This window comes from Haplochromis burtoni, unplaced genomic scaffold (assembly GCF_018398535.1).
Source record: "Haplochromis burtoni strain Fernald_Lab_line unplaced genomic scaffold, NCSU_Asbu1 Contig_102, whole genome shotgun sequence".
Classification (NCBI taxonomy): Eukaryota; Metazoa; Chordata; class Actinopteri; order Cichliformes; family Cichlidae; genus Haplochromis; species Haplochromis burtoni.
In genome coordinates, this window is record NW_024582463.1 from 478,289 (window position 1) to 506,154 (window position 27,866).

A 27,866-nucleotide genomic window follows, 5' to 3' on the forward strand; every position below is an offset into this window, starting at 1 on the left:
GTGGTGTTTTTAGCCCAGTCCAGTTTATTGTCAATGTGTACTCCAAGGTATTTATAGTCCTTGTTAAGAAGCTAACAAGGGTACTGGCATGGCTTAATATTTAAGATGAACTTTATTACTTTTAGTAGGTTTGTTTCAATCGTCTTGCAACAGGGCACACTAAAGTTAGAAAAGGTGACCAAAAACAAAGAAAGAACAACCGCACAAACATTTTATTACTGGCTACTTCTCCAGGGTCTAGAGTGAAAATGAGTGCATGAATTAATAACAAGTAAAGAAAACTTGTGTTTTTTTTGTGTGTTTTGTTTTTTTATTTATTGGCTTTTGGAAAAACATCTAACACACACATACCTACAAGTATTTGTATTTAAAAAAAGTCAGGTTTTTTAAAATTCAGGTTATTCTGAATTTCCCATAGGTGTGAATGTGAGTATGAATGGTTGTCTGTCTCTGTGTGAGCTCAAAAGGCTCGAAAGACTGCCGATCATCATCCAGGGGATACCTCTGATAGGATAAGCTCGAGCCCCAGACAACCCTAAAACTGGATGGGTGGATGGATCTTTTGGGAGAAATGGGATTTCCTGGATGACAGGAAGATTACATCTTTTTCCATGAAAACAGAAATGAAGAGAAATGAACTACAGCTGTGTTACAAAGGCACATTTTGAAATGTGGCAATAAATACAAACTCTTCTTAACACAAAGATAAAAAAAGGACACATTTCATTGTCAATCAGTTCACAAACTCATTTATTGCAGCGCACTTATGTGTAGACATTCATTTCCTTTCCACAGGACAGTAAGAGAACATTTCACCTGCTATCTTTAAAAAACTTTTCTGTACATCCTCCAAGAGGAGATTTACTAAATCAACACCGGCTGGAGTCCCCTAACACGGATTCAAGGGGAAAACGGGGGCAGCTAGTTATAAAACCTCTAAGTTAGCACAGCAGCTGCAATCCAAATGTCAACAATACAAAAATAAATAATTGAGATTTTTTTTCTGGATGAAAAATGGTGTAAATTGTTAATATTGTGGGTTAAGAGCAGGTTCTAATCTATGCAGTGCAAATGGAATATTTTACAACACATTTTCTCATCTGTACAAGTACAGCGCCACACTCACACTCAAGTCAACACACAGGTCCATCTTTACCCAACAATTCATCGCAGCACTTTGTTTTCCTGCCTGTTTCACTGTTTTAGTGGAATGTCAAATATCAAAGGCCTTCTGTCCTGACACAGTTTCAGCACTCATCAAGAGCCCTCTGCACTTTTATGTAAACCATAAAAGAGATGCTGTCTGAACCGTCGCGGTTCACTCTGTGCTAGAGTAGAGAATGAGAGTCACAGCTCTGAGTTATGATCAGAATAAGACATGTTAGCTGAACAAACACAGTATGTTACTGTTAAAAATGCAGCTTTAAAAAGGCCGACTGAAGCCAGCACACCTCTGCTGTCTGTGTTCCTCTGATGTTTTTAATCAGTGGTGTGGCACCTTCATGCTTCAGATTGATGTCTTCGTTTTTCATGATCTCTACTTTCCAAACAGCTGCTGTCACACATGTTATCACAGAGATCAATACTCCTGCTTTGAGCACAGGGCATCTGGAATGTTATGAATCTATTTTAGTGATTGATAATTAGTGATTGTCCAAAGCCTCAGCCCTCTCCCATTTAAATGTGATGCTCCAACACAAAGCTACACAGAGCCCCAGTGTGAGCCTGTACATGTGAACATTCATTAAGACTCTGATCACAACAACCAGGGTTGTTGACAAAAATGCAACCTCGACTGAGATTTCCTTAAACTGTACAAAAAGTCAGGTGAACTTGATTTACTTACTCTTCTTCAGAAAGTGCACAAAGTTAGAGTCAGAGTCTGTACACCGTCTCACACAGAGCTGATACGAGTATAGCTACGACAGATTTAAGGAGGCAAAAGGCTACGAGCAAAGCTGCTGACATGCACACACACAGATATTCTGTACAGTGATCAATCGCTTTATACAGCTTCTGTAAGGAAAAGCAACTCAACTAGTCTGAAGAGATTCAATACAGCTTTCCAGGAAGTTTACAACAACAGTTCCACTTTTAGGCAGCTGCTTGGAAAACCTCTTTAAAGCAAAGCAAAGAAACATGAAACGGCCAACGTCATCTTCCAAGGCAAACGGAGGAAGCAGTACCATGTTCGTCCAGCTGGAGATGTCCGAAAGTCTCCCTGTTCCCCAAAGTTGAAGCAGGAACAGTAAGAGTTTGTGTCTCTGCTGCTGAGAGGATCAGTTCAGACGAAAGGTGCTCCAAAACATTTAAGGCACCACTGGACGCTGGGAGTAGGCGGGCGATCGATGCAGTGCAGAGACTTGCGCTGCTCCGCGCTCAGCTGGTTGTATGCGCTGTGGTACTCTCTGTCGAAGGCCTCTGCATGATGACGACACAGATATGAGTTAGCAACGTTTCACGTCATCGCTTTTCATCACCTTCAAACTCTTACAGCACACTAGAGGTCACAGCTGACATCACTAGTTAATCTCACTCACCTACGTCGATGTTCTCCCGTCCCAAAGCCACCAGTGACAGAAACAGTATTTCTCTATAGACGCTCCTGTGAGACATTCACACACACCAGGCATCAGACACTTTTCTAATGCACTGCAGCAAAAATCACAACTAAGAGCTTAAAGAAAGACTAAATATGAAACGGTGAGTAGAGGTGAACGAGCAGAACTGACCTCTGTCGTTTGAGCCCTTCTGGACGCCGTTTGATCTCTCGGATCAGCAGGTTGATCGGCCCGTAGACGTCGTTGGTCTGGATGTTGCGAACAATGGTGTTGAGGAGAGTGCGGCTCTCCTGGTGGTCTGTTGGCCCCAGAGTTCCCCTCTTCTCCACTGGGAGCACAAACACCAAAGCATCAGAGAATCTGCTGAAATATTCTTTTAGCAAAGAGCCTCCAATCTGATCTGTTCTGCTCAGCAGTGACACTTTAACAAAAATACCCCTCAATCTCCTAATACATGCACCGAAGGTATCAATTATAAAATCCCTTTTTGTCTCATTCCAAAGTTATTAGATTGACAAGATTTTCAGAAAATTTGACCTTTAACCTCAAGGTCAAGGTCACTGAGGTTCAGTGTTTTTTAGTAGATACATGTATGGTCTTAAGTCCTTTCGTTATTTACTTTACATTTAAAAAAACATCTTTGACTTAATTTTTTTGGGGGGGGGGGTACCTTTTAAATCAATACTTCATTCTCAATGTGAACTAAAATGTGTTTGCTTGAGGTTTAAAGGCTGAACACTTGCGCCCCCCAGTGGTGATTATGCAGTATAGCGCAACCCAATAATCTGAAAGCTCACAATTCAATCTGCAAATACAGCTTCTACACTTGACACTATACTGATGGACAATAACTGATAATGTCCGTCTTCACACTCACAAAAGGTCCTCCAGAGCAGGTAAAGTGGTTCTCCGGGTTCTTGGTGCAGGTTGATGTTGTCCCACAGGAGCTGTACGTACACCTGCTTACTGTCCTGTGGCAGTGACGTCAGAGGCAGCTGCAAGAATAAACCATGACATTATAGCACAGCTTACATGGTGCTCGCTAATTACAGGACATCCTCTGTAAAGGAATGAGTTTGCTGTGTTGGGTCTAGATGACTGAAGCCTTCTTATAGGTGGTGTGCACATCACTGCTGGCTTCAGTCTATTACAGTCACAGCATTTCATCTTTTATGTGTGGGTCAGTTTCATATGAACATTCCTCACAGCTTCATTTGGACGTAGTCCTCTACTGTATGCCCACCTGATGGATGATGTCACAGTTTTCTTACAACAACAAAGAATATAAAGATGAGAGCGATTGAGGAGATTTTTTTTTTTAATCTTTAAAAACAGTAAAAAAGCAGCACACCACAGAGCAAGAATACTTTTTACCAGCTATTGTGAAATAGCTAAAATATTCCATGACCCAATGTTCTGAAACTAATCTACACTCTGGTATAAAAGCTCCTAGTTCCTGGTACAAGTTCCTGTGGACAATAGTGCATACCTTGAGATTGGAAAGCATAGAAGAAGAAGAGAAAACTGCATTTAACCAGATGTTATGTCTAACCTGCACTCCGTTGTTGCAGTGTTCAGAAGTGAGGATGAGACCAGGCAGGTGAGAGGGCAGGTCCAGGCGGCGGAAATACCACACCAGGTTCCAGAAAATGATTGGGTGCTGGCTGAGGAACTTGTGGGTGTAGATCACCTGGACAGATAAACCACAAAGTGTAACTCAAAGGATCTTGAATCTGCTGGCTGACACTTGCTATACACATCAAACCATGAGAGAATGTCTTTATATTTATACCTGATCTCCCTCATTCTCCAGCAAGGTTTCCAGCTCCTTGCGCAGTACCAAAGGGCTGAGGTACGGCACAGACACTGGTTTGGGATTTGGCCGCTTTGTCCCCATGCCGTCCTGTAAACACACAGAATTCCACTCATTGACTCCATGAGGGTAAAAGCACTACTGTCAGTGAAGGCTTGGAACAGAAAGGAGGCACTGACTTGCACTTCCTGCAAACTGCAGGGAAGGCTGGTGGTGGAAACACCATGTCCAGGTCTCTGAGAATAGTCCAGGCTTTGCAGAGGTCCTCCAACACTGTTGCTACGTGTCAAAGATGTCCCGGTGCCTTTCTGCTGCTTACATGCTGCCTGGTGCTCCAGGAGACCCAGGGGATCTGACTGTACCGGCCCTGGAATCAAACTGGAAACAACAATTCACTTATTTATATAGCACCAAAACATTAGCATTATATAGCACTTTATATTATAAGGTAAAGACCTTACAATAATGCAATGATCCACAACAACAATTATTATTTTTGTTATTAAAGTTTATTCCAATAACTTTTTGTTCTCAGTCACCAAGTAAAAGGCACCAAGATCATATTAGAAGATCTATGCTGCCATCTAGTGGTAGTTTCTAACACTAGATGGCATTTACTATGAAAACACTAGTAAGGCGGTGCTGAAGATTTAAACAAACATGCAAATGCATCTCCTCGTGCATGCAACCTGAGGTGCATACAGGGTACTCAGATGAAGTTGTACCTCTTCTGTGCTCCTGGAGTATTTTCAGCGGTCTCCCTCGGTTCATCTTCAGCGAAAGTGATAAGGTCTGGTGTCTTAATGTCAGCCGCGCTGCTAGCTGTGGGGTGAGCGCTTGTGCTGTGGATGCTGTCCCCTGAGGCACTGGGATTCACATAAAACCTTAAAGAGAAAATAAAAGAACAGGGATATTTAAATTTGAGTTGCCACAAAGAATATGTTTGTGTTTTACAACACAGGAAAAATAAAAAATCTCATCTGACAGTTTCCTACCCGGTCATCGTGCGCAGGTCGTGAAACTCGATGTGCAATAAGGGAAGAAAGACCGTCTGACAGAAAGGACAGTTGGTATTGAGGTTGGAATCATCAGCCGTCCAGCCTGCCATGATCTCCTCGTCGTACACCAGCGCTTCACAGGAGCGACACTGGGAGCAACTGGACATCAGCACCTGTAAGTGGGATAACGCGTCAAACCCTGCTGTATTTTAAACATCAGCAGTGAGAGTGCAGCACAAACAGAGACTCTGTTCATGCATGTCCTACCTCCAGTGCACAGTTCTGGAAAATACTCGAGGAGGAGGCGTGATGCGAGGAGCTTTGCTCAGAGTCAGGACCTCTGCCCGGGCGCCCTGGAATCAGATCTGCAGGCCGACATGAAAACAATATTGAAAGCTGGCATCACTGGCCTAAGCAGTACTTCACTGCCCCTCCCTTGCTTCTTCATTTACATCAGAGAGTCAGTGCTTACGTGTCTGTGTGGTCCCTCGGCCCGTGTCACTGCTGCCGCTGCTGCTGCCGCCCAGGCTGGTGCAGCTCTGGTTCAGACCATTAGCCACCAAACCTGGGATGCCTTTTCTCTCAGGACTGTCATCCAAGTCATGTGCAGCCAGCATATTTTCATCCAGACGAGCTGGGAAGCCGCCGCCACCAGCCTGAGCTTCATCCTGTAGAGAAAAGTTACCTTAAATCTTCGCTTTTATGCAGAACAGGCTGACACACCTGTTCCATCAGATCAGATGTTAAACTGCTTAAAATGTCTGGAATGACCCTTTAATGACCCTCACCTCATCATCTGAATCGGCGTAAGCAGATGCCACTGCCCCCCACACTTTGCTGGCCACGTTTGCTGCCTGCTTCATGCTTGACTTGAGCACATCGATTTTAGGTCCTGTTAAGAACGTGTCCATCTTGATACCTGAAATGGTGTTAAAGACCGAGCCCAGCGACCCCCCCTGAGAGGACTTGACCAGTGCGGTCAGTGAGGACGATCGCTGGCCCGGGCTCGCTGTAGAGCTCGCTGTAGAGCTCGCAGGCGTCTTTGTCTTTACTGCAAAAGTCTTGGAGCGGGTTACAGTGCTGGGGCTGCGTTTGGGGGTGTTGCTCGGTGAGCCAGTTGGGGTTTTCACAGGAGGCACCGGGAGGCTGGACCTGCGCTCCAGAGTCTGTTTGGGCTGAGGTGCATCCGTGGAGTCTACCTGCGGCTGCTGGAGCTCCATGCTGGAGGATTTGGTACCCAGCGGGGTTTTCAAGCTCATGTAGAGCTCGATCTCCTCAGCCAGGTTACGGGACACCACAGCAGGCACGGAGCGTGGCGGTTCCTGACTGTTGACAGAGGCCGACTCTTCGCTCTCTGACACCAGACGTGACAGCGGGTCAGCTCCCACTTCCACGTCGGCCCTCTCCAAAATGGGTCCTCGCACTCCAGAATCATCTTCATTAGTTTCAGTGTTTGTTCTTACTTGTTTCTCCCTATTTACTTCGGTACCCTTCAGCTCTTTGTCATCTGTCTTTCTTTCTTCTGCAGTTTCTGGGTCCTCTTCTTCTGGAAGCTTTTTAAGCCTCAACCCCTGATTTTCCTCAGGCTCTTCCTCCAAGTCTTTAAAAAGTGGTTTGGGCACAATATTAGGGGGTGGGCTTTGACCTCCTGAGAGGACTCCAGCTAGGATACGAGCATCAGCGCCCATTCGGCTGGCCATGTGGTCCATGCCTGCCTCAGAGAGCATTCCAGCACGAGTTTCAGCGCTGAAGCTGCAGCTGCGTTCAGAGAAGGATTTCTGCCGCTGATGCTGAGACTGGTGAGCTACGGCCGGGGACGGCAGCGAGGGATCGTCATCGGTAAGTGACACGTTATCGTTCTTGCTGTGTCTCCTGAACAGCTTCCCTTTACCTGCACACAGATACAGTTATTGTAGTGCAACAATTACATTTATGTAGCTTAATTGAAACAGGAACAAATAATCTTTACAAATTCAAAGGTGATGCCAATTTCACAGAATTTCCACCAAAACCTTTAAAGTATTTGAGCTAATTGTACTTTCTTACCTGTTTCTCCGTCAAAGCTTCCCGTGGACAGCCTAACAATACTGTGGACATGCGGCAACCCATCGACAGGACTGTGGGGCTCTCCCACTGCTACTGCACTGTCCACTGAGCCAGCTATGTCCCCTCCTGGTTAAAAAGAAACAAAAATAAAAGTTGTGGTTTGTGGTGCATACAACACAATACTGGAGGTGAATGCCTGAGGCTGGGCCTTTCTTACCATTATGCTGTGCTTTGGTATCGTTTCTCTCATCAGCCGGCGGAAGGGCAGCGTGCAACGGTTCAGCCAACTCCTGGTGCAGCTCATCCTTGGAGCCATATCCTTGATCACACTGTCTCTCTGGAGAGCACAGAATAAAAAAACAAAAAACAAAACACAAACACAGCTGTAATCACAAATGTACGCTTTTAAGAAAGCTTTTGTTTTTGTTCCTCAGAGACTCAGCTGAACCTTGGGTTACAGAGAGCTGATGCTTTGGGAATCAGTACCTGCGCTGCAGTGGTTATCTGCTACGTCTTCCATGTCATGGCTGGGGGCAAATACACTGTTCTCCTCACCGTTGACCTCGCTCGAGCTGTCTGCACTTCCATGACTCAAACAGTCGGCATCAGTGACTGCTGAGGCAGCTACTGGAGCACCTAAAGAAGGACGCAGGAAGAAACATGAGTAGATTGTATCTGGTATAGCAGCAGACTTCTGATATTTTCTAGTTAACATCAAGTTAATGTCATAATTTTTTTAAAATTCCAATTTATATGTAATCATGAAGCTATGATAAGAAGTGTCCTATAACTTCTAAGTAGAGTCAGCCTCTTGTCTGATAAAGTTTCAGGTTTTAACTAGTGCTGTTAAAATGACGTTAACGCCATAACCGCATTAACGCCGATCGCCCTGTGCGTGGGGATGGACGGCGCTAACGAGCTAACGCCGTGCAGCCCCACACATGGGACGATCCGCATTAACTCGCTAACCAAGATTTGCCGCGTTAATGCGGTTATGGCGTTAACGTCATTTTAACAAGATTAACGCTGACAGCACTAGTTTAAGTAACCCTGCTAACAGGTAAACAAACAAACCAATCATATAACCTGCTTAGAAGAGGTAAAAAAGCAAGAAAAGAGCAAGAAAAGGGAACGAGAGGAACACAGCCCTGTACATTTGAGTCACACCTGTGGCAGTCAGCGTTGATCCCTTCTCAGAAGATGTGCGGTTTAAACCGTATTTAAACTGCGTGACTCCACGAAGGACGTTGCGCAACTTGGTCCACATGATCAGGCCGCTCTGGTTCCGGCTGGGCCACGGGCTCTCTAAGACAGCCTGCGCAGAACAGATGAAGGATGAGATGGGATTGCTTAATAAATCCCATAAACCAGCATAACAGCAAGACCACACACACACACACACACACAACACACACACACAACACACACACACACACACACACACACACACACACACACACACACACACACACACACACACACACACACACACTTCAGATGTTAAAGTGATAAGCCATATATGTAAACCTTATTGTAGTATCCATATGTGATGGCGTTGGGATGGACTCCAGCTTTCTTCATCTCAACCAGGACTCGCACAGCCATCACAGGCAGACCCCACACGCCGCAGAGCTGCATCATCACTCTGTAACACACCTGACAGCAGACAAACACATGATCACTACTTTATATGTTTTCCATTGTCTATGAAATTCCAAAAATCTAAAGAGAAGTGATAATCTAAACATATTCCTACAAAATGTGAACGTACCTCATCCAGTATCTCCACCTCAGTGGTTCTCATCTTCAACAGGATGTTGTACGCCTGCTGCATTGCCCGAGTCTTTGACTTGGCCATCCGTACAGCTGCTGGCAGGCAGATGAACCACAGACTGTAGCAGTGACTGAACAGACAGCGGGCCCACAGAGGCGGGTTGGAGTAGAAACGCTTTGCCATCTTGTATGCGAGCTTGACCTCCTAGAGGAGCAGTACGGGCACACGTCAGATGAACACGTTGATAAAGACAAAGGGTGAAGAGCATGGTCAAAGCAGGTATCGTTCCTACTTCTGGTGAGGATGATAGTGTGAGTACGTACTTGCTTTGTCCTCTTTGCTAGTAGTGCAGGGCTGCTGGACAGACTGGCCCCTGCTGCTCTGGTGCTGAGCGCTGGACGTAACTCTCTTGGACGGTCAAATAGATTTAACTGCAGTTTGGGGAACCCTTTATACCTGCAGAATGTAAAGCAAGGAACACTTTTAAACCAGAGTATAGCATCAAGTCAGTTTAACTTGTTGGATATTGATCTGATCGGTTTAGTAACAGAGGGGGTTGTTACTCAGTTTCAGCTGCTTTGGTGTTAATGACATTAACAACAGGTGAACTAGAGGGACAACAACGAGAAAACCCTAAAAACAGGAATGGTTTTACAGATGGAGGCCACTTCTCTTCTTTTCTGATAGTTTTTTCACTAGTTTTGCATTTAGCTAGGGTCAGTGTCACTGCTGTTAGCATGAGGCAATGCATAGACACTATAGAGTTTGCACAGGTAGTTCAACTCCTCCAGGTTGACACATTAATACCGCTGGCAGAAAGAGACAGGCAGTTAACTCTAGGAGAGCTGGATAGGGCCACAGAAGGTCCTTAACCCATCAGCAGGAGCGGTATCTGCACCTTGGAGCCCGATTAAGTTTGCCATAAAATACCAGAATTAGCAGGTCCACCAGTGGCACCTTGTGCTTTTCACAGATGAGAGCAGATTCACCCTGAGCACACGTGATAGATGTGAAAGGGTCTGACGAAGCAGTGGGGAACATTTTGCTGCCTGTAACATCATTCAGCATGACCAGTTTGGTGGTGGGTCAGCGATGATCTGGGGAGGCATATCAGTGGAGGGACACACAGACCTCTGCAGGCTAGGCAACAACACCCTGAGTGCCATTAGGTATTGAGATGAAATCCTTGGATCCATTGTCTGAACCTACACTGGTGCAGGGGGTCCTGGGTTCCTCCCGGTGCTCATGGTCTCATGTGGGGAGAATATGCAGGCAGCTCCTGGAGGATGAAGAAATGACGGGCCCCCATACTCGCCTGACCTAAATTCACCTCTGGGACATTATGTTTCAGTCCATCCAACACCACCAGGTTGCACCTCAAACTGTCCAGGAGCTCACCGATGCACCATCCGTTTTCTTATTATGAGCACTCCCCTGACATTCTCAGGCACACATGTAAGCACAAATGGACTCTCCTGCTGCATCATTTTATCACTGTGATTTTTGGGGGCGTCTTGGAATTCAGCCCTCTGTAGACTGATCACATGCCCATATCGGTGTTGACATTCAGCATGATTTTTCCCCTATTGAGCTCTGATGTGTTTTTAAAGTGTTACTATAATTTTGTGGAGTGTACGCTTAAAGCACTACAAGTCTTACGTGTACTGAGGAGCAGGATCCGGTCCATCATCTACTGGAGGCTCAGGAGGCATTACAAAGACTGTGTGCTCACTCTTTTGAGACTCATCCAGCTCCAGCAGTCTTGTGTCCTCAGATGACTCTCCTTCAACCTGCAGAGGGGATCACATCCAGAGATTTAGAAAACAACACAGACTGTAGACCATTTCCTGTCTGATACCAGTAAATAAACTAGGTTACAAGGATACTCTATAAAACTTTTGTAATTAAGCAGTAAAGCATGCTTATTTGATTGTGATTAAGTTAGAGGAAAAGCAGGAAAAATCCATGCCTCTTGACTGAATGCATTCATCAGATAGGGGGAAATTAAAATATATGAAGAGGGGGGAAAAAAAGGTGCAAGGAAATCTGATTACATTATTAGCAATTACCTTGGTGCCCTTGTCGGTGATTTTATCAGAGGGAAAAAGCTGCAAGTAGAGGGAAGAGAGCGAAGGGAACAGAATGAATCAAAGGAAATTATGGCTTCCTTAGCCTCCCAGCGTACAAATGTTACTTTGCCAATGAACCACTGTAACACAAAGGCCTGTTCCTGGAAGCAACGCTCCAACGGAAGAGAAAAACAAAACAACAAAGACCAGCATGCGTTTTTTACACGCCTGGAGGCAGCATGATGCCGGGATGGTAATCACCTTTTCGACGCAATCGTCAAAAAAGGCCAGGCCTGTGTCCTTGTCGCTGACGAAGGTGCACTCCTCGATGAAGCGGATGAATATCTGGGTCTTGGTGAGCTGGGAGTAGAACTTCTGGTGGGCACGGTCTCTGCTTTTGAGGAACCCTGCAGGAAGGGAAGGAGAGAGTGCGGCGTCAGCTTCACGGTCATCTCAGTTTACGGAATTTATGAATTCAGTGTCACTCGTTAATTTCGTAACTTAGCAAAGAACAAAATTAGAGTCTTTACTGCATCTTAAAAGGACAAACATGAGACGTTTTGTCCTTTTGGCCTCATTATATTAATTATTCCTGAGTGACCCTCATCAAATCAATGTGCAGCTATTTATAAAAGTGTCAAACTATGCGGCGTGAAGAAGATTCTCTTTCACATCATCTAAAATTGATCTTTGAGAGGGGAATTAAATGGAGCCAGGAGCCTATTTCCCAGCATCAAACACTCTTATGGCTGATGAGAAAGGTGATTAATTTCTAAAAACACCTTTAATGGTCTATTTTAAACCATTACAGTACATGGAAGGGAGGGCAGGGAATTAGACTAAAGGGCATATGAATGTGCCCAGCCTCTCAACCACTCGGTCAACCTGACTCCTTGAAACAGAGATGCCAATAAAAGTATGCATGAGTTGAGCCCATCTGGATTAAAGTTGTAAATTATGCAAAGGTTACAGATCCAGGAAGCTATCAACAAATCCATAGTGTTTGGTGAATCACGTGTTTACCTTGTTGGTCATAGAGGGAGTCTGCAGCTGTGGTTTTTTCAGAGGGCGCCTGGGTGATGGGTTTGAGGTAGCAGCGGTAGCCCTTCAGGATGGAGGCCATGAAACGAAGGAAGGCCTCTTGGATTTCCATCTCCAGGGCCGTCCTTTTCTTGTGCCAGGTGAAGTCCGCGTCCATGGGAGTCATGTCGACAGCCGAGCCATCCGGCATCACTGGGCGTAGCGAAACTAAAACAAGCCAGTGTGGTCAGTTTAAATAATTTATATCAATTTCTCAGCTCTCTCCTTTTATTAAATGTACTCTTAATTAATAATAGGTTTATTAATTAGGTCTCCCCACATTTACTTTTCTGTAATAATGCTTGACGATGGAGATAATGTAATGATGCAAAATTATGAGAGTCACAGAACAATGAGGTTACTAACGCTGTTAGCATTAGCTTTCTGACCAAAACGCCTCAGGTGCTGTCAAAAAGTTCAGACAGGTCTATATAAGCACAGCGTATGAATGATAAGAATCAAATGCATTAACTGCAGCTGTTTTATAATGGAGACTGAGCATGCTCAGTGTGGATTTTGACAAAAGTGTTTACAGTTAAGCTAGCTAGCTTGTAAGTACTTTTTATTGCATCAAAAATTTGACATAGTAAAATAATTCCGATATTTTATCAACCGAGCAACCAGAAAAGAAAATATGAAAGCGTATTTGTTTTTTAAAAGGAAATAGCATATAGTTCAGATGCTTTTTCCCCATTATGTAAAATTATGTAACGTATTGTTAGCTTTTTTTAAAGGTATAGTTTTATTTTCAGCTTTGGACTACCATATTTACTAAAAGAATACCATGATGCATTTTGTAATTTAAGCTTACAGTGTTCAGGTAAAGATTAAGAACCCTGTCCACGTTAATTGTGGTAACTTGATATAACAGGTAAGTGATCCGGGTTTTGCTATACAAATGAGATGCTGTTTGTACCAGTGGCCAGCTGGTGGTGCAAGTTGCTTAGTGAGTTAATGAGACTCTTGCAAGGTTTCTTTGGGAGGTTCTTCCAGTTGCTGTGTTTCTTCTCATCTGACCTGTAACATACAAAACCACAAAGTTTGTAGACTGGAAAAAAACAAATGACAGCTGAAAACAAAAATCTGGGAAAGAGTTATTCAACATAATGAGAGCTGTTAAAGTAGAAGACAAAGTGTGTTTTTCTCCAACAAAGCACAACATACAGGTAGATAGTGTTCGTGTCCAGATCCACACAAACAACATCTGGTGGGGGGTCATAAAGGTCAAAGTAGCGGGAGTCCACGCCCACTATAAATGGACACGGCGCGTTGAGGACGCCTGCGAGAGACAGCGGACACAGGGGGATGTAGGGACACTGCCACTGGAAGGGGAAAATCATCTGGAAGGAGACAAAAGCCAGAATCAGGATTATTACTCCCAAACAGATGTTTTTAAAGGGTTTCCCATGTGTAAAAAAACCAAAAACAACAGCAACATATTTCTTTCCTTACTCACGAGCCCATTTTTTCATATTGCTCCACCCCTCAAGAACATCTATAAGTTGAACACCGAAGGTAAATAAGGCAAATTTAGGGGGGGTCACACTTGCATAACTGATCTATTGTAACAGCTGAAACTTATTTGGGTTGATTGTGAGAATTGTGAAATCCTTACTTTTCTGGAACTGGAGAATAAGCAACTACATTCAGTGAAAAAAACCCTCAAAGTTCAAAAAGCCTGAGTAATGCCAGAGTTATTTGGATACTACGCTGCCTGCAGGCAGGGACATGTGAGACACAAAGTAATGATCAGCTATAAAAGCAATTTAAAATTGTCACAAGTTTAAAAAGGAAGTCATTAGCTTGCGGTTCTAATCAGTCATGACAGGCATTTTCAGCTAAAAGAAAGATGCTTTACTTTAACATTGTCTGGACTTCATGGTACTGTGTTGCAACATTATTAGGCAATAAATGGATAAGTGGAAACCACCATTACCAATACTCAATAGGGCTACATTATTGAGAGTTGAATATGTTTACAGTATTGATTACAGTGTAGGCGTCACTCGGGCTCCATTACTGATTTTGTGTCTACATGAATAAAAAAAGACGTGCAGTGCTGCTCACATCACTGCTCAGAAACTTGTTCCTCTTCTTGCTGCTGCTTTTCTGGATTAAACTGCTCTACCTGACTCATCTTAATGCTCTTTCATTACAGCCATAAAACATAAGTGAAAGGAAATGAAACTAATAGTTACAGTTCCTCCATGTGAACCATTTGAGCTGTCTTTGACTAATTACTGATACTGTTACATATACAGCATATATCATTTACTAAATGTAGCTTATGTCACTGTGCTGTATCTCTCTCTCCATCTGCTTGTACATGTAAGGCTTGTCTGAGCATCGAGTGCCTAAATAACAAGCTGTGCATTCTGTAAGCTCTTAATTAGTGTTTTTATTTAAGTAAGCAGACAGTTTTCTTCTCTGCAGTTCTGATGAATGTTGACTCGACAATAGTGACTACTACTTATGTCACTTTAAAGGAAAGTGTTGGGTTATCCAAACACAGTGGAGTTAAACAGTGCATCTGCAGCGTGTTATTCATTTAATCCTTTTGCAAATATATTTTTGTTGCTGTGTTCCTTAATGAGATGTTATTGTGCAACACTTTATAGTGCTAACCATATGTTTCTTATCTAAAAAGTTCAGATAAGTCAAGGAAATGCAAGTCTCAATGTTTTGCATGTGCAGATTGAAAAGTTAAACAACTGCACAACTGAGACACCACAGCCTGCAGTCATAATGTTGTTTTCTTGACTTTTAATGTGTATGTTTTTCATTTTAATCACATGGTTAATATTAGACCTGATTTTCAAAACAGCCCAGGCACTTACAGGACATATTCTGTATTTATGAGCAGAAACAGTGGCTGTGTGGTCGCTTTGCATGTCAGCACTAGGTCAAGCTGATGATTCATTTCTTTCCATACTGACAGCAAAGGCAATGAAACACTGCAGGCAAATATGAGCTAAATGGACTCAAAAACAAAGCAAATGCACTGAGGGGAACTCCTGCAGAGGAAAACACACAAATCCAAGTTTCCAGCTTTGCCTAAAAACAGGCAGCTCTTCATTAGAGCCCAATATAGGATTCTTAAGAAGGATACCGATATGTGGTGATTAAAAAAATCCAATATTTTGATCAATTGGCAGATGTTATTTTCTTTCAGACACAATGAAAATAAATAGATTTCATTGACATTTTTTGTGGATGTTTATTTACTCATTTACACTCTGCCTGACTATGCTCGGATCAGCTGGTTCTTTTGTTTTGTGACATTTAAAAAAAGCGCTGCAAACAGGGACGTTTCAGAGTGCCCTCTGGGGGACAAACTAGGCGACGTCAATACTGATAATACAGCTGAAGGGTGTTTCTCTCGTCTCTTGTTTGTTTTTGTTTTCTCTCACCCCGTTTTCAGCCATTATAATTGTCGACACTGAGAAATGAACAAAATCCGAATTTTGGCCATAAATAAAAGACATTAAAACTAATCTAAAACTATAATCAGACTAAGCAGGAAAAGCTTTGCTAAAATCCAATCCAGCAAATAAATGATATCTATTTGAGTAGATTTGAATACATTTGAGTATGACAATATGAGAGAGCATGTTGGAGCCTACTCACAGCCACCACAGCCTCGGCCACTCCGGTGAGCACGGCGGGTCGGAGCGAGTGCAGCAGGATCTTGCTCTCCAGCAGGACAAAGTGCAGCAGTGTGGCGCAGTTCTCCGAGCCCAGATTCATCAGCAGAGTGCCATAGTCTGCCCCGCTGGCACGGAGGGAGAGAAGAGAGGAGAGGAATGAAGTGATGAGTTCGGACAGGGAACGGAAAGCACAGCGGAAAGAAAAGGAGAGGGGAAAATAAAGGGAAAAGAATTTGGAAACAGAAGAGTTCATTGCTGGGTCTGTAACCAAATGTAACCGGAATTAATCAAATGGGAAACAAGGAAAAGGCAGAAATACAGGCACAGAGTCAAAATAACACCATCAACATAAAATGTATTGTTTAACAATCTCGCTGTCTGCTTGCTAAAGCGCTCTGTTTTCAGATGCTTTTTTTCATAATCTAACAAACCAATCATTTTAAAAGCCTTCATAACCACAACTTAAAAGTGACTGCTTTTTGTGCAGTAATTCTGTCTCCTTTAAATCTCTATTGTAGAGACTGCAGCACACATTACTTTGAATATCAATAGCAGCCGGTGCTAGCTTTAACAAAAGCCCGTCAATCACCATTTTTATGAGGTTTCAAGGTTGCATAAGGCAGCGTCCAGAACTACAAAAAGGAAAATAAAGTAGCTGAATTACTCATATCAGTCGGAAAACGGCAGAAGTAGCAGCAGAAAAAGGCTTTAAAAAAAGACAACGATGCAGGAATTAGCTGAACATGTTTTTTTTTTGTAGAGAAATTACTTTGTTATGCATTTATTGAGTAGGCCAAGGTACCTGAGCGGTAAGGGTGTACACACAGGCTGGGAGAGGATCAAAGTGTCGTTTGCAGAGAGCTGCAGAGGACATTAAATAACATCAGTGACAGAAAAATACAAAAATATCACAACAAATGTTCCCAGAGTACTGCACATGTGGAAACTCTGATTTATTTTGACCGACAGCAAGAGAGAAAAACTCTGACCTGGACCAAGATTCTGGGTCTTTGTGGGGAAGGAAATGAGACATTGTGCATGAAGTGCGAGATGTGCCTGTTGAAGGAAATAATAAAACTCATGTTAGAGGTTTCCTTTTAAAAGGTTGGCATTAAAGTGGCCAATGAATGATTTTGAAAGTTTCCACAGCTGCCAAGTAGTTTCCTACTTTTCAATAGGCAGTGGGTGCGGGCCTGAGACGGAGAACTTGTAGATGAACATCAGGAACTTGCGGAAGCACTCAAAGAAGGGCCAACGGGAGAGCAGACAGATGCATTTATTGGTGTTCACAGGCCGGTTGGGGATCATCTTCTTCTCCACCGTGGTGAGAAGGCCCAGCTGGATCTTCTGCTTCTCGCTCAACAGATCTGCTGGATATGGCTCGTAAAACTGGATGGCTGAACCATACACCTGGCAACAAGAGGTGGACGTTAAAGTGTTTGAAACATTTTGGCTCGGCAGAGAGTTTTAAACACTTAAATTTAAATATTCCTTTGGTAGCTATGTCTTACCTTTTCACCAGAGGAGACGGTTAAGACAAATGTAGAAAAGACAGGCAGAGGGTCACGAGTGTTCGGTGCCCAGCACTCGATGTTGGCACCCATGGGCAAACAGAACAGAGGTACAGACTCTGACAGAGGGAAAGACTCATAGTCCTCTTCTGGGTAACGAAAGATTAGACCTGGAGCACAGAATAACACACAAACAAATAAATAAAAATCACATGATGAAACAATGTGGTCGTTCAAAGCAAGACACATGGTAACGTTTAAGTTTATTGAATAGTTTGAATAGGTCTTCAAACTTCCAGGCAGGCCTTTAATCCCAGTCTCCCTGCAGGGATTAAACTCTTACCTTTAAGAAAAGGGAGATCAATATTTTGCAACTCTGATGCTCTTACAGTCAGCAGTCTGTATAATTCATTTTGAGGAAATAAGAAGCTCAACTTGATGTCTGTCACTATGAAAAAAAACACACACATTCTTCTGGTCATGCATGGATGCACACACATGCGTGCGCGCACAGCAGACGCACCAAAGGGCGTGGCAGGAAGTGCAGTTGTCCGAGATGAATAAACAGCCACTTCACAGGAAAAAGGCCGGCCAGAAGATAAAGCCAGCCTGCATGTTTCCACAGGGCGTGTATGTTTGTGTGTGTGTGCACATGTTAACCCTGATGACGTTACGCAACGCAGCGCTCAGAAGGCCAAACTGCTGCGGAAGCTTTCAGTCAGTGAAAATGTCACCCAAAGATCAGCGATACACGCTGAAGGTGACCTAAACACGTAAGCAGTGGCCATTGTGACGACACACAATGCCCCAACACGTCTCGCTGCTGCAGTTTTGTTATCAGTGTTTAACATAAATGCACATTTTGGAAAGACTCATGACTGCAAAACATCCTCCCCTTTTCCTCCTGCCTGGACACTGTTTGTCCAGTATATCTAGTGTCCCTGCTGTCCCTCCTCTGCACAGGTCCAAACCATCTCAGCCTCGCTCTCCAAGTTTGTCTCCAGACTGCTCAACCTGAACTGTCCCTCCGATACACTCGTTTCTAATCTTGTCCATCCTGGTCAATGAAAGCATTAGCATCTTCAGCTTTGCCACCTCCAGCTCGGCCTCCTATCCTTTTGTCAGTGCCGCTGTCCTTGAACTATACACGAGAGCAGGTCTCACTACTGTCCTGTAAACATTCCCTTTCACTCTTGTTGCAATCCTTCCATCACAGTTCACCTCTGACACGCATCACCACCCATCTCCACCCTGCCTGCACTCTCACACACACCTCACCTGTGCACAGTCTGTTGCTTTGGATGGCTGACCCAGGTATTTAAACTAGTCCACGTGTAACCAACGGTTACATGTGCCTCTCTCATTCACACACACTCTGCTTGCTTCTACCGTTTAAAACACTATTATCTAACTGGTCAGGAACACAATGATCAAAGTGATTTACTGATATATTGAATTTACTATTACTGTCAACCTTTTATGTTTTGCATAATATTACAGTACAGTTTTAACTAAGACAAAACATTGTTTCAGTTATATATATATTAACTACCTGCTCTTGCAAACAGCTTTAACACCACATGAGCAAATCATTTAAAAAAAAAAAGAAAAAAAAGAGAGAGATAGTGAGGTGAAATCAGATGAATCAAAGACTAAAAACTGAATTACACGAAGACGGACACAACAACGTGACAGCAGTAACCACTGTTCAGCAGCTGCAGGAAACAGATAGCAGCTGAAGATGGCATTTTGAAACCGATCACTTTTACTCACCAGCTTTGTAACTGATGGAATTTGACGCGGACACAGACTTCTTGTAACACAGGAACACACTGGAGCCCCACTGAAAGATCAATCACACTCTCATTATGCATTTGAACTTTCATGAGTGATGCTACTGAAAGAGCTAAGAAACTAAATTCAGACGCACCATGCCGCAGTTGAGGTTCTTGTCCACTTTGCAGAAGGTGTGCGGCGGCGTCTCGCCTTTGCTGGTGACGATGACGCAAATGTCCGTCACGGCCAGCGAATTCTGCGGCTGGACGGGTGGTGCTCGGCGGAAGGTGATGAAGATGCGCTGCGAGGTTGCAGAGCTGTTGTTGACATTCGCGCAGCGTCCGTATGGTGTTGCCTGGATGACCTCACACCCCTGGATGAGACGCTCCTTACCTTCATAAAGCACCCTGAAAGACAACGAGTAAGTAAAAATGTTACTTTGTTTAATACATCTGAATATTTATTTATTTACTTCTTTTTTTTTTTTTTTTCATCAAATCCAATATTGCCAAAATCAAACTGCAACTTTAATCTGTTAAAGTTCACTTTACACATATTGTAGCCACGTGTCTTCGTGCATATTTACTTTTTGTCCTCACTGAGGACCAGTACATAGTTTTACATTCACAGTTAGAGGCTAAACTCACCACCAACTTCATCTCATAAGTAGCAGAGCACCACCACACTGGTATGTGAGGTACAGATATGGAACTCAATGAAAAGAATCAGGGAACTGTTCCCAATCAATGTGATAAATAAATACAACTTACACAACCATAGAAGGATAAGAAGATCATAAATAAGAGAATGCAGGGACACTATGGGTGCTAATACAGCTTTGCCCCCCTGCAAAACCAAAGGAAAAAAAAAATAGCACATCTCTCTGGTTGGTTATATTTTTCCTAGCAGTAAATTTTCCAAGTAATGATCTTAACAGTCTGAAGTGAAGGTTTCCACGGAATCCTCCAAAGTAATTATTGACAGGATAAATTCCCGGCTGTCTTACGTCTATGCCTACTAGCTATTTCCATCTTCCGTGTACAACTTTTATTTCCTGATTGGACGCAGACAACAGAAAACAGTGACAAACAGAGCAGCGCCAAAACTGATAAGAGGACATATTTGATATAAAAGAGATAAACAACTAAATTATTTCATAGATAAGAAATAACAAACAGCAGCTAAACCCAAAAAAAGAGAAGACTGAAGTTGACAGAAACCTACAATCTAACAGAAAAGTTACCCACATCTTAAAAAAACCCACATTTACTACTACTTGAATCCTGTGCTGCTCATAAGAAGACCTAGAACAACATGCCTGATTTCAATCACCATCTGCATTATATAAAGTCACCTTACAACATCACATTATTCTCTAAACTGCATAGACGGTTAATCTGGACACTCTGAGTTACCACCACAAACTGCACACTAAATATTAACACATCACATGCTCACAGTCTTGGGAAACATATTTCCACAATGGAAAAACAAACATTAGCAATCAAAGAGTCATTTTCCTTTATGTCCTCTTTAGGGCTACACCGATATCTGCCTCTTTAATTGCTAAATGCTCTGCTGTGTGGAGCAGCTACTGAGTCAGGTGTTTGCTTTTTAAAATCTGATCAACCTAAACAGTAACCGTGCAAGCTGTAAACCCCAAATAATAATCAGAAAGGTGCTAAAATGAGCAGGAACTGCAGGCGGAGTTATCTGATCTAAGGGTTTTATACTAGTAACTGTAGCTTTGAGTCTCGTAAGCTGTCAGAAACATGCTTACAGAAAAACACAGAAGGACTGATTTCTGTAAACTCCACGCAGCTTTGCTTCAGTGCAATTACGTAGTTAAAATGCAAGGAACTACAATTTCTTCAGGCGCACAAATCTGACAAAGCATAAGCACCGCACTGCTACTATATGAAAGCATCCTTCCCATGGGAAACAAAGTGTATGCCAGCGAGACACTAAATAAAGGGGTTAAACTATGGCTCTGTGGTAAGAATAATCTCTGGTTCTCCTGTTTTACAGAGAGGATCAGTGTGTGGTCAGCACTGCTTACTTTATTCTGAAAGCTCTGGTTTCTCTTTAAAGCCTCGGTAAGTCTGTCGTCAGTGAGTGATGTGATTCAGACTTAGTAGCTGACTCATTCACATCCCAGACAGTAAAGTGGTTTTCGTATCCAGCTCACAACAGATTAAACCCTTTAGATGTTACAGCTAAAACGTTCTGTGCGCTACCTGTCTCTGCGACCTGCTCGCTCCCACGTTGAATTTCACACAGCCAAGAGCTGCAGTCTGGAAAGCAATCAGTGCCCCACTGTGTTGGATTTTTTTATTTTTTGCATGACTGCAGGGCTTCTGTAGCAGCATGCTCCATGTCCTCCCTTTCCATCTGGACAATGCCATGTGGGAGGCCAAAAGCTTTGACTCCTACCCTCTACAAACTAGGACTAAAAACACACTTTTTGATCCATGGGTAGAGCCAGCCGTTGCAGATATAATAGTCCTGAAACACTCCATTTATTCTGAAAAGAGTGCAGGACAAATCAAAAGAGGCCGGGAGGACAGTTGCCAGAAAAATTCTCATTTAGGCAACAAAAAACAGGGTCTTAATGGGCATGGTAAGCAGTCATGCTCTGGAGCCCCGGGCTGGGAATGTTGGACAACAGAAGGAGCGATAAATGATTTACGCTTCACTAGATTTACATTTATTCGCACATGTGGAAACTCTGATCTATACTCACATTCCCAGAGTACTGCACATGTGGAAACTCTGATTATTTTGACCGACAGCGAGAGAAAAACTCTGACCTGGACCAAGATTCTGGGTCTTTGTGGGGAAGGAAATGAGACATTGTGCATGAAGTGCGAGATGTGCCTGTTGAAGGAAATAATAAAACTCATGTTAGAGGTTTCCTTTTAAAAGGTTGGCATTAAAGTGGCCAATGAATGATTTTGAAAGTTTCCACAGCTGCCAAGTAGTTTCCTACTTTTCAATAGGCAGTGGGTGCGGGCCTGAGACGGAGAACTTGTAGATGAACATCAGGAACTTGCGGAAGCACTCAAAGAAGGGCCAACGGGAGAGCAGACAGATGCATTTATTGGTGTTCACAGGCCGGTTGGGGATCATCTTCTTCTCCACCGTGGTGAGAAGGCCCAGCTGGATCTTCTGCTTCTCGCTCAACAGATCTGCTGGATATGGCTCGTAAAACTGGATGGCTGATCCATACACCTGGCAACAAGAGGTGGACGTTAAAGTGTTTGAAACATTTTGGCTCGGCAGAGAGTTTTAAACACTTAAATTTAAATATTCCTTTGGTAGCTATGTCTTACCTTTTCACCAGAGGAGACGGTTAAGACAAATGTAGAAAAGACAGGCAGAGGGTCACGAGTGTTCGGTGCCCAGCACTCGATGTTGGCACCCATGGGCAAACAGAACAGAGGTACAGACTCTGACAGAGGGAAAGACTCATAGTCCTCTTCTGGGTAACGAAAGATTAGACCTGGAGCACAGAATAACACACAAACAAATAAATAAAAATCACATGATGAAACAATGTGGTCGTTCAAAGCAAGACACATGGTAACGTTTAAGTTTATTGAATAGTTTGAATAGGTCTTCAAACTTCCAGGCAGGCCTTTAATCCCAGTCTCCCTGCAGGGATTAAACTCTTACCTTTAAGAAAAGGGAGATCAATATTTTGCAACTCTGATGCTCTTACAGTCAGCAGCCTGTATAATTCATTTTGAGGAAATAAGAAGCTCAACTTGATGTCTGTCACTATGAAAAAACACATTCTTCTGGTCATGCATGGACACACACACGCGCAGACGCACAAAAGGGCGTGGCAGGAAGTGCAGTTGTCCGAGATGAATAAACAGCCACTTCACAGGAAAAAGGCCGGCCAGAAGATAAAGCCAGCCTGCATGTTTCCACAGGGCGTGTATGTTTGGTGTGTGTGCACATGTTAACCCTGATGACGTTACGCAACGCAGCGCTCAGAAGGCCAAACTGCTGCGGAAGCTTTCAGTCAGTGAAAATGTCACCCAAAGATCAGCGATACACGCTGAAGGTGACCTAAACACGTAAGCAGTGGCCATTGTGACGACACACAATGCCCCAACACGTCTCGCTGCTGCAGTTTTGTTATCAGTGTTTAACATAAATGCACATTTTGGAAAGACTCATGACTGCAAAACATCCTCCCCTTTTCCTCCTGCCTGGACACTGTTTGTCCAGTATATCTAGTGTCCCTGCTGTCCCTCCTCTGCACAGGTCCAAACCATCTCAGCCTCGCTCTCCAAGTTTGTCTCCAGACTGCTCAACCTGAACTGTCCCTCCGATACACTCGTTTCTAATCTTGTCCATCCTGGTCAATGAAAGCATTAGCATCTTCAGCTTTGCCACCTCCAGCTCGGCCTCCTATCCTTTTGTCAGTGCCGCTGTCCTTGAACTATACACGAGAGCAGGTCTCACTACTGTCCTGTAAACATTCCCTTTCACTCTTGTTGCAATCCTTCCATCACAGTTCACCTCTGACACGCATCACCACCCATCTCCACCCTGCCTGCACTCTCACACACACCTCACCTGTGCACAGTCTGTTGCTTTGGATGGCTGACCCAGGTATTTAAACTAGTCCACGTGTAACCAACGGTTACATGTGCCTCTCTCATTCACACACACTCTGCTTGCTTCTACCGTTTAAAACACTATTATCTAACTGGTCAGGAACACAATGATCAAAGTGATTTACTATATATTGATTTACTATTACTGTCAACCTTTTATGTTTTGCATAATATTACAGTACAGTTTTAACTAAGACAAAACATTGTTTCAGTTATATATATATATATATATATATATTAACTACCTGCTCTTGCAAACAGCTTTAACACCACATGAGCAAATCATTTAAAAATAAAAAGAAAAAAAAGAGAGAGATAGTGAGGTGAAATCAGATGAATCAAAGACTAAAAACTGAATTACACGAAGACGGACACAACAACGTGACAGCAGTAACCACTGTTCAGCAGCTGCAGGAAACAGATAGCAGCTGAAGATGGCATTTTGAAACCGATCACTTTTACTCACCGGCTTTGTAACTGATGGAATTTGACGCGGACACAGACTTCTTGTAACACAGGAACACGCTGGAGCCCCACTGAAAGATCAATCACACTCTCATTATGTATTTGAACTTTCATGAGTGATGCTACTGAAAGAGCTAAGAAACTAAATTCAGACGCACCATGCCGCAGTTGAGGTTCTTGTCCACTTTGCAGAAGGTGTGCGGCGGCGTCTCGCCTTTGCTGGTGACGATGACGCAAATGTCCGTCACGGCCAGCGAATTCTGCGGCTGGACGGGTGGTGCTCGGCGGAAGGTGATGAAGATGCGCTGCGAGGTTGCAGAGCTGTTGTTGACATTCGCGCAGCGTCCGTATGGTGTTGCCTGGATGACCTCACACCCCTGGATGAGACGCTCCTTACCTTCATAAAGCACCCTGAAAGACAACGAGTAAGTAAAAATGTTACTTTGTTTAATACATCTGAATATTTATTTATTTACTTCTTTTTTTTTTTTTTTTCATCAAATCCAATATTGCCAAAATCAAACTGCAACTTTAATCTGTTAAAGTTCACTTTACACATATTGTAGCCACGTGTCTTCGTGCATATTTACTTTTTGTCCTCACTGAGGACCAGTACATAGTTTTACATTCACAGTTAGAGGCTAAACTCACCACCAACTTCATCTCATAAGTAGCAGAGCACCACCACACTGGTATGTGAGGTACAGATATGGAACTCAATGAAAAGAATCAGGGAACTGTTCCCAATCAATGTGATAAATAAATACAACTTACACAACCATAGAAGGATAAGAAGATCATAAATAAGAGAATGCAGGGACACTATGGGTGCTAATACAGCTTTGCCCCCCTGCAAAACCAAAGGAAAAAAAAAATAGCACATCTCTCTGGTTGGTTATATTTTTCCTAGCAGTAAATTTTCCAAGTAATGATCTTAACAGTCTGAAGTGAAGGTTTCCACGGAATCCTCCAAAGTAATTATTGACAGGATAAATTCCCGGCTGTCTTACGTCTATGCCTACTAGCTATTTCCATCTTCCGTGTACAACTTTTATTTCCTGATTGGACGCAGACAACAGAAAACAATGACAAACAGAGCAGCGCCAAAACTGATAAGAGGACATATTTGATATAAAAGAGATAAACAACTAAATTATTTCATAGATAAGAAATAACAAACAGCAGCTAAACCCAAAAAAAGAGAAGACTGAAGTTGACAGAAACCTACAATCTAACAGAAAAGTTACCCACATCTTAAAAAAAACCACATTTACTACTACTTGAATCCTGTGCTGCTCATAAGAAGACCTAGAACAACCTGCCTGATTTCAATCACCATCTGCATTATATAAAGTCACCTTACAACATCACATTATTCTCTAAACTGCATAGACGGTTAATCTGGACACTCTGAGTTACCACCACAAACTGCACACTAAATATTAACACATCACATGCTCACAGTCTTGGGAAACATATTTCCACAATGGAAAAACAAACATTAGCAATCAAAGAGTCATTTTCCTTTATGTCCTCTTTAGGGCTACACCGATATCTGCCTCTTTAATTGCTAAATGCTCTGCTGTGTGGAGCAGCTACTGAGTCAGGTGTTTGCTTTTTAAAATCTGATCAACCTAAACAGTAACCGTGCAAGCTGTAAACCCCAAATAATAATCAGAAAGGTGCTAAAATGAGCAGGAACTGCAGGCGGAGTTATCTGATCTAAGGGTTTTATACTAGTAACTGTAGCTTTGAGTCTCGTAAGCTGTCAGAAACATGCTTACAGAAAAACACAGAAGGACTGATTTCTGTAAACTCCACGCAGCTTTGCTTCAGTGCAATTACGTAGTTAAAATGCAAGGAACTACAATTTCTTCAGGCGCACAAATCTGACAAAGCATAAGCACCGCACTGCTACTATATGAAAGCATCCTTCCCATGGGAAACAAAGTGTATGCCAGCGAGACACTAAATAAAGGGGTTAAACTGTGGCTCTGTGGTAAGAATAATCTCTGGTTCTCCTGTTTTACAGAGAGGATCAGTGTGTGGTCAGCACTGCTTACTTTATTCTGAAAGCTCTGGTTTCTCTTTAAAGCCTCGGTAAGTCTGTCTTCAGTGAGTGATGTGATTCAGACTTAGTAGCTGACTCATTCACATCCCAGACAGTAAAGTGGTTTTCGTATCCAGCTCACAACAGATTAAACTCTTGTTACAGCTGAAACGTTCTGTGCGCTACCTGTCTCTGCGACCTGCTCGCTCCCACATTGAATTTCATACAGCCAAGAGCTGCAGTCTGGAAAGCAATCAGTGCCCCACTGTGTTGGATTTTTTTATTTTTTGCATGACTGCAGGGCTTCTGTAGCAGCATGCTCCATGTCCTCCCTTTCCATCTGGACAATGCCATGTGGGAGGCCAAAAGCTTTGACTCCTACCCTCTACAAACTAGGACTAAAAACACACTTTTTGATCCATGGGTAGAGCCAGCCGTTGCAGATATAATAGTCCTGAAACACTCCATTTATTCTGAAAAGAGTGCAGGACAAATCAAAAGAGGCCGGGAGGACAGTTGCCAGAAAAATTCTCATTTAGGCAACAAAAAACAGGGTCTTAATGGGCATGGTAAGCAGTCATGCTCTGGAGCCCCGGGCTGGGAATGTTGGACAACAGAAGGAGCGATAAATGATTTACGCTTCACTAGATTTACATTTATTCTTTCACTGGACAAGCGGAAGGTGGAGTAAAAGCAAGCATCTTCTCAAACAGCTTTTGTATTAAATTCACAAATTTTACATTAGGAGTCTAAATATTTGTTAACAGTAACCCGCAAGAAGACCACGCTGTTATTCAGCCTCATCAGAGGCATAAGTGTCTCAACTGATGATGAAAGTACAAAGCAGCTTTACAAGTTTACTTCTATTTTTTTTTCTATTTGCATGCTGAGGGGGATTGCACAATCTCATGGAGGAAATATGACTTTGCATACAATCTTCTGTGTGTGCAGGGAGTCACGGCTATAAAGCGATAGCTAGGAGGAGGAAATCACATTAGTAGATTCCTTACAGAATGGAAATAAAGTCTGAGGCACCAGATCGACGTTTTTTTATTTAATCCAGTCTTGATTTTGCAGAGAGGAGGGGAATCTTCCAGAGAGGGAGCAGGAGAATGCTGGCAGTTGTAACTGGAATCTCCAGTTTGTTAGCAGGAGAAAAAAAAAACAAAAAAAACAAAAAACAAAAAACAAAACAGGCTTTAGACAAAGCTCAAGTGTGTGAAGAACGTGAATGCCTTAAGAGGTTGCATCACTGTTCTGAAAGATGCATTACTGCATGAGATACTGCTCCTTCACTCAGGTAACAGGATAAATGCTGCTGCTGATGAGATGTAGATTAAAAGTTCGGCTTCCTGTGACGCTAGTAAGGCTTAGGGCATACCTCGCTGCGTGAAGTGAAATATATTGGAGTTCCCTTTTAAAACATAATAGTAGGAAGCAGGGAA

At 43.1% G+C, this 27,866-nt stretch overlaps 1 protein-coding gene across 4 annotated transcripts in view; it reads right to left on the reverse strand.

The window, feature by feature from the left end:
* Positions 1-721: 721 nt before the first annotated feature.
* Positions 722-27,866, reverse strand: part of dennd4c (DENN/MADD domain containing 4C) — a 41,701-nt gene continuing 14,556 nt past the window's right edge. The window contains exons 3-34 of one of the 4 annotated variants that reach the window (XM_042223119.1): positions 24,530-24,782; positions 24,373-24,442; positions 22,608-22,777; positions 22,265-22,506; positions 22,086-22,152; positions 16,791-16,849; positions 15,969-16,113; positions 13,506-13,681; positions 13,258-13,358; positions 12,285-12,509; positions 11,523-11,668; positions 11,262-11,300; positions 10,852-10,982; positions 9,516-9,648; positions 9,190-9,396; positions 8,946-9,074; positions 8,586-8,733; positions 7,905-8,054; positions 7,636-7,755; positions 7,419-7,544; positions 6,161-7,263; positions 5,845-6,040; positions 5,640-5,737; positions 5,370-5,545; positions 5,100-5,258; positions 4,554-4,752; positions 4,354-4,464; positions 4,114-4,251; positions 3,439-3,556; positions 2,733-2,889; positions 2,541-2,605; positions 722-2,421 (exon numbers count right to left, since the gene is read on the reverse strand). In XM_042223119.1, coding sequence (XP_042079053.1) covers positions 2,285-2,421; positions 2,541-2,605; positions 2,733-2,889; positions 3,439-3,556; positions 4,114-4,251; positions 4,354-4,464; positions 4,554-4,752; positions 5,100-5,258; positions 5,370-5,545; positions 5,640-5,737; positions 5,845-6,040; positions 6,161-7,263; positions 7,419-7,544; positions 7,636-7,755; positions 7,905-8,054; positions 8,586-8,733; positions 8,946-9,074; positions 9,190-9,396; positions 9,516-9,648; positions 10,852-10,982; positions 11,262-11,300; positions 11,523-11,668; positions 12,285-12,509; positions 13,258-13,358; positions 13,506-13,681; positions 15,969-16,113; positions 16,791-16,849; positions 22,086-22,152; positions 22,265-22,506; positions 22,608-22,777; positions 24,373-24,442; positions 24,530-24,782 — 5,494 coding nt within the window. In that variant the 3' untranslated portion in view covers positions 722-2,284. Of the gene's footprint in view, positions 2,422-2,540; positions 2,606-2,732; positions 2,890-3,438; positions 3,557-4,113; positions 4,252-4,353; positions 4,465-4,553; positions 4,753-5,099; positions 5,259-5,369; positions 5,546-5,639; positions 5,738-5,844; positions 6,041-6,160; positions 7,264-7,418; positions 7,545-7,635; positions 7,756-7,904; positions 8,055-8,585; positions 8,734-8,945; positions 9,075-9,189; positions 9,397-9,515; positions 9,649-10,851; positions 10,983-11,261; positions 11,301-11,522; positions 11,669-12,284; positions 12,510-13,257; positions 13,359-13,505; positions 13,682-15,968; positions 16,114-16,790; positions 16,850-16,977; positions 17,045-17,156; positions 17,399-17,499; positions 17,865-19,272; positions 19,343-19,429; positions 21,244-22,085; positions 22,153-22,264; positions 22,507-22,607; positions 22,778-24,372; positions 24,443-24,529; positions 24,783-27,866 lie in introns of those variants that run through there. The other 3 variants (XM_042223117.1, XM_042223116.1, XM_042223118.1) reach the window with 3 other exon arrangements.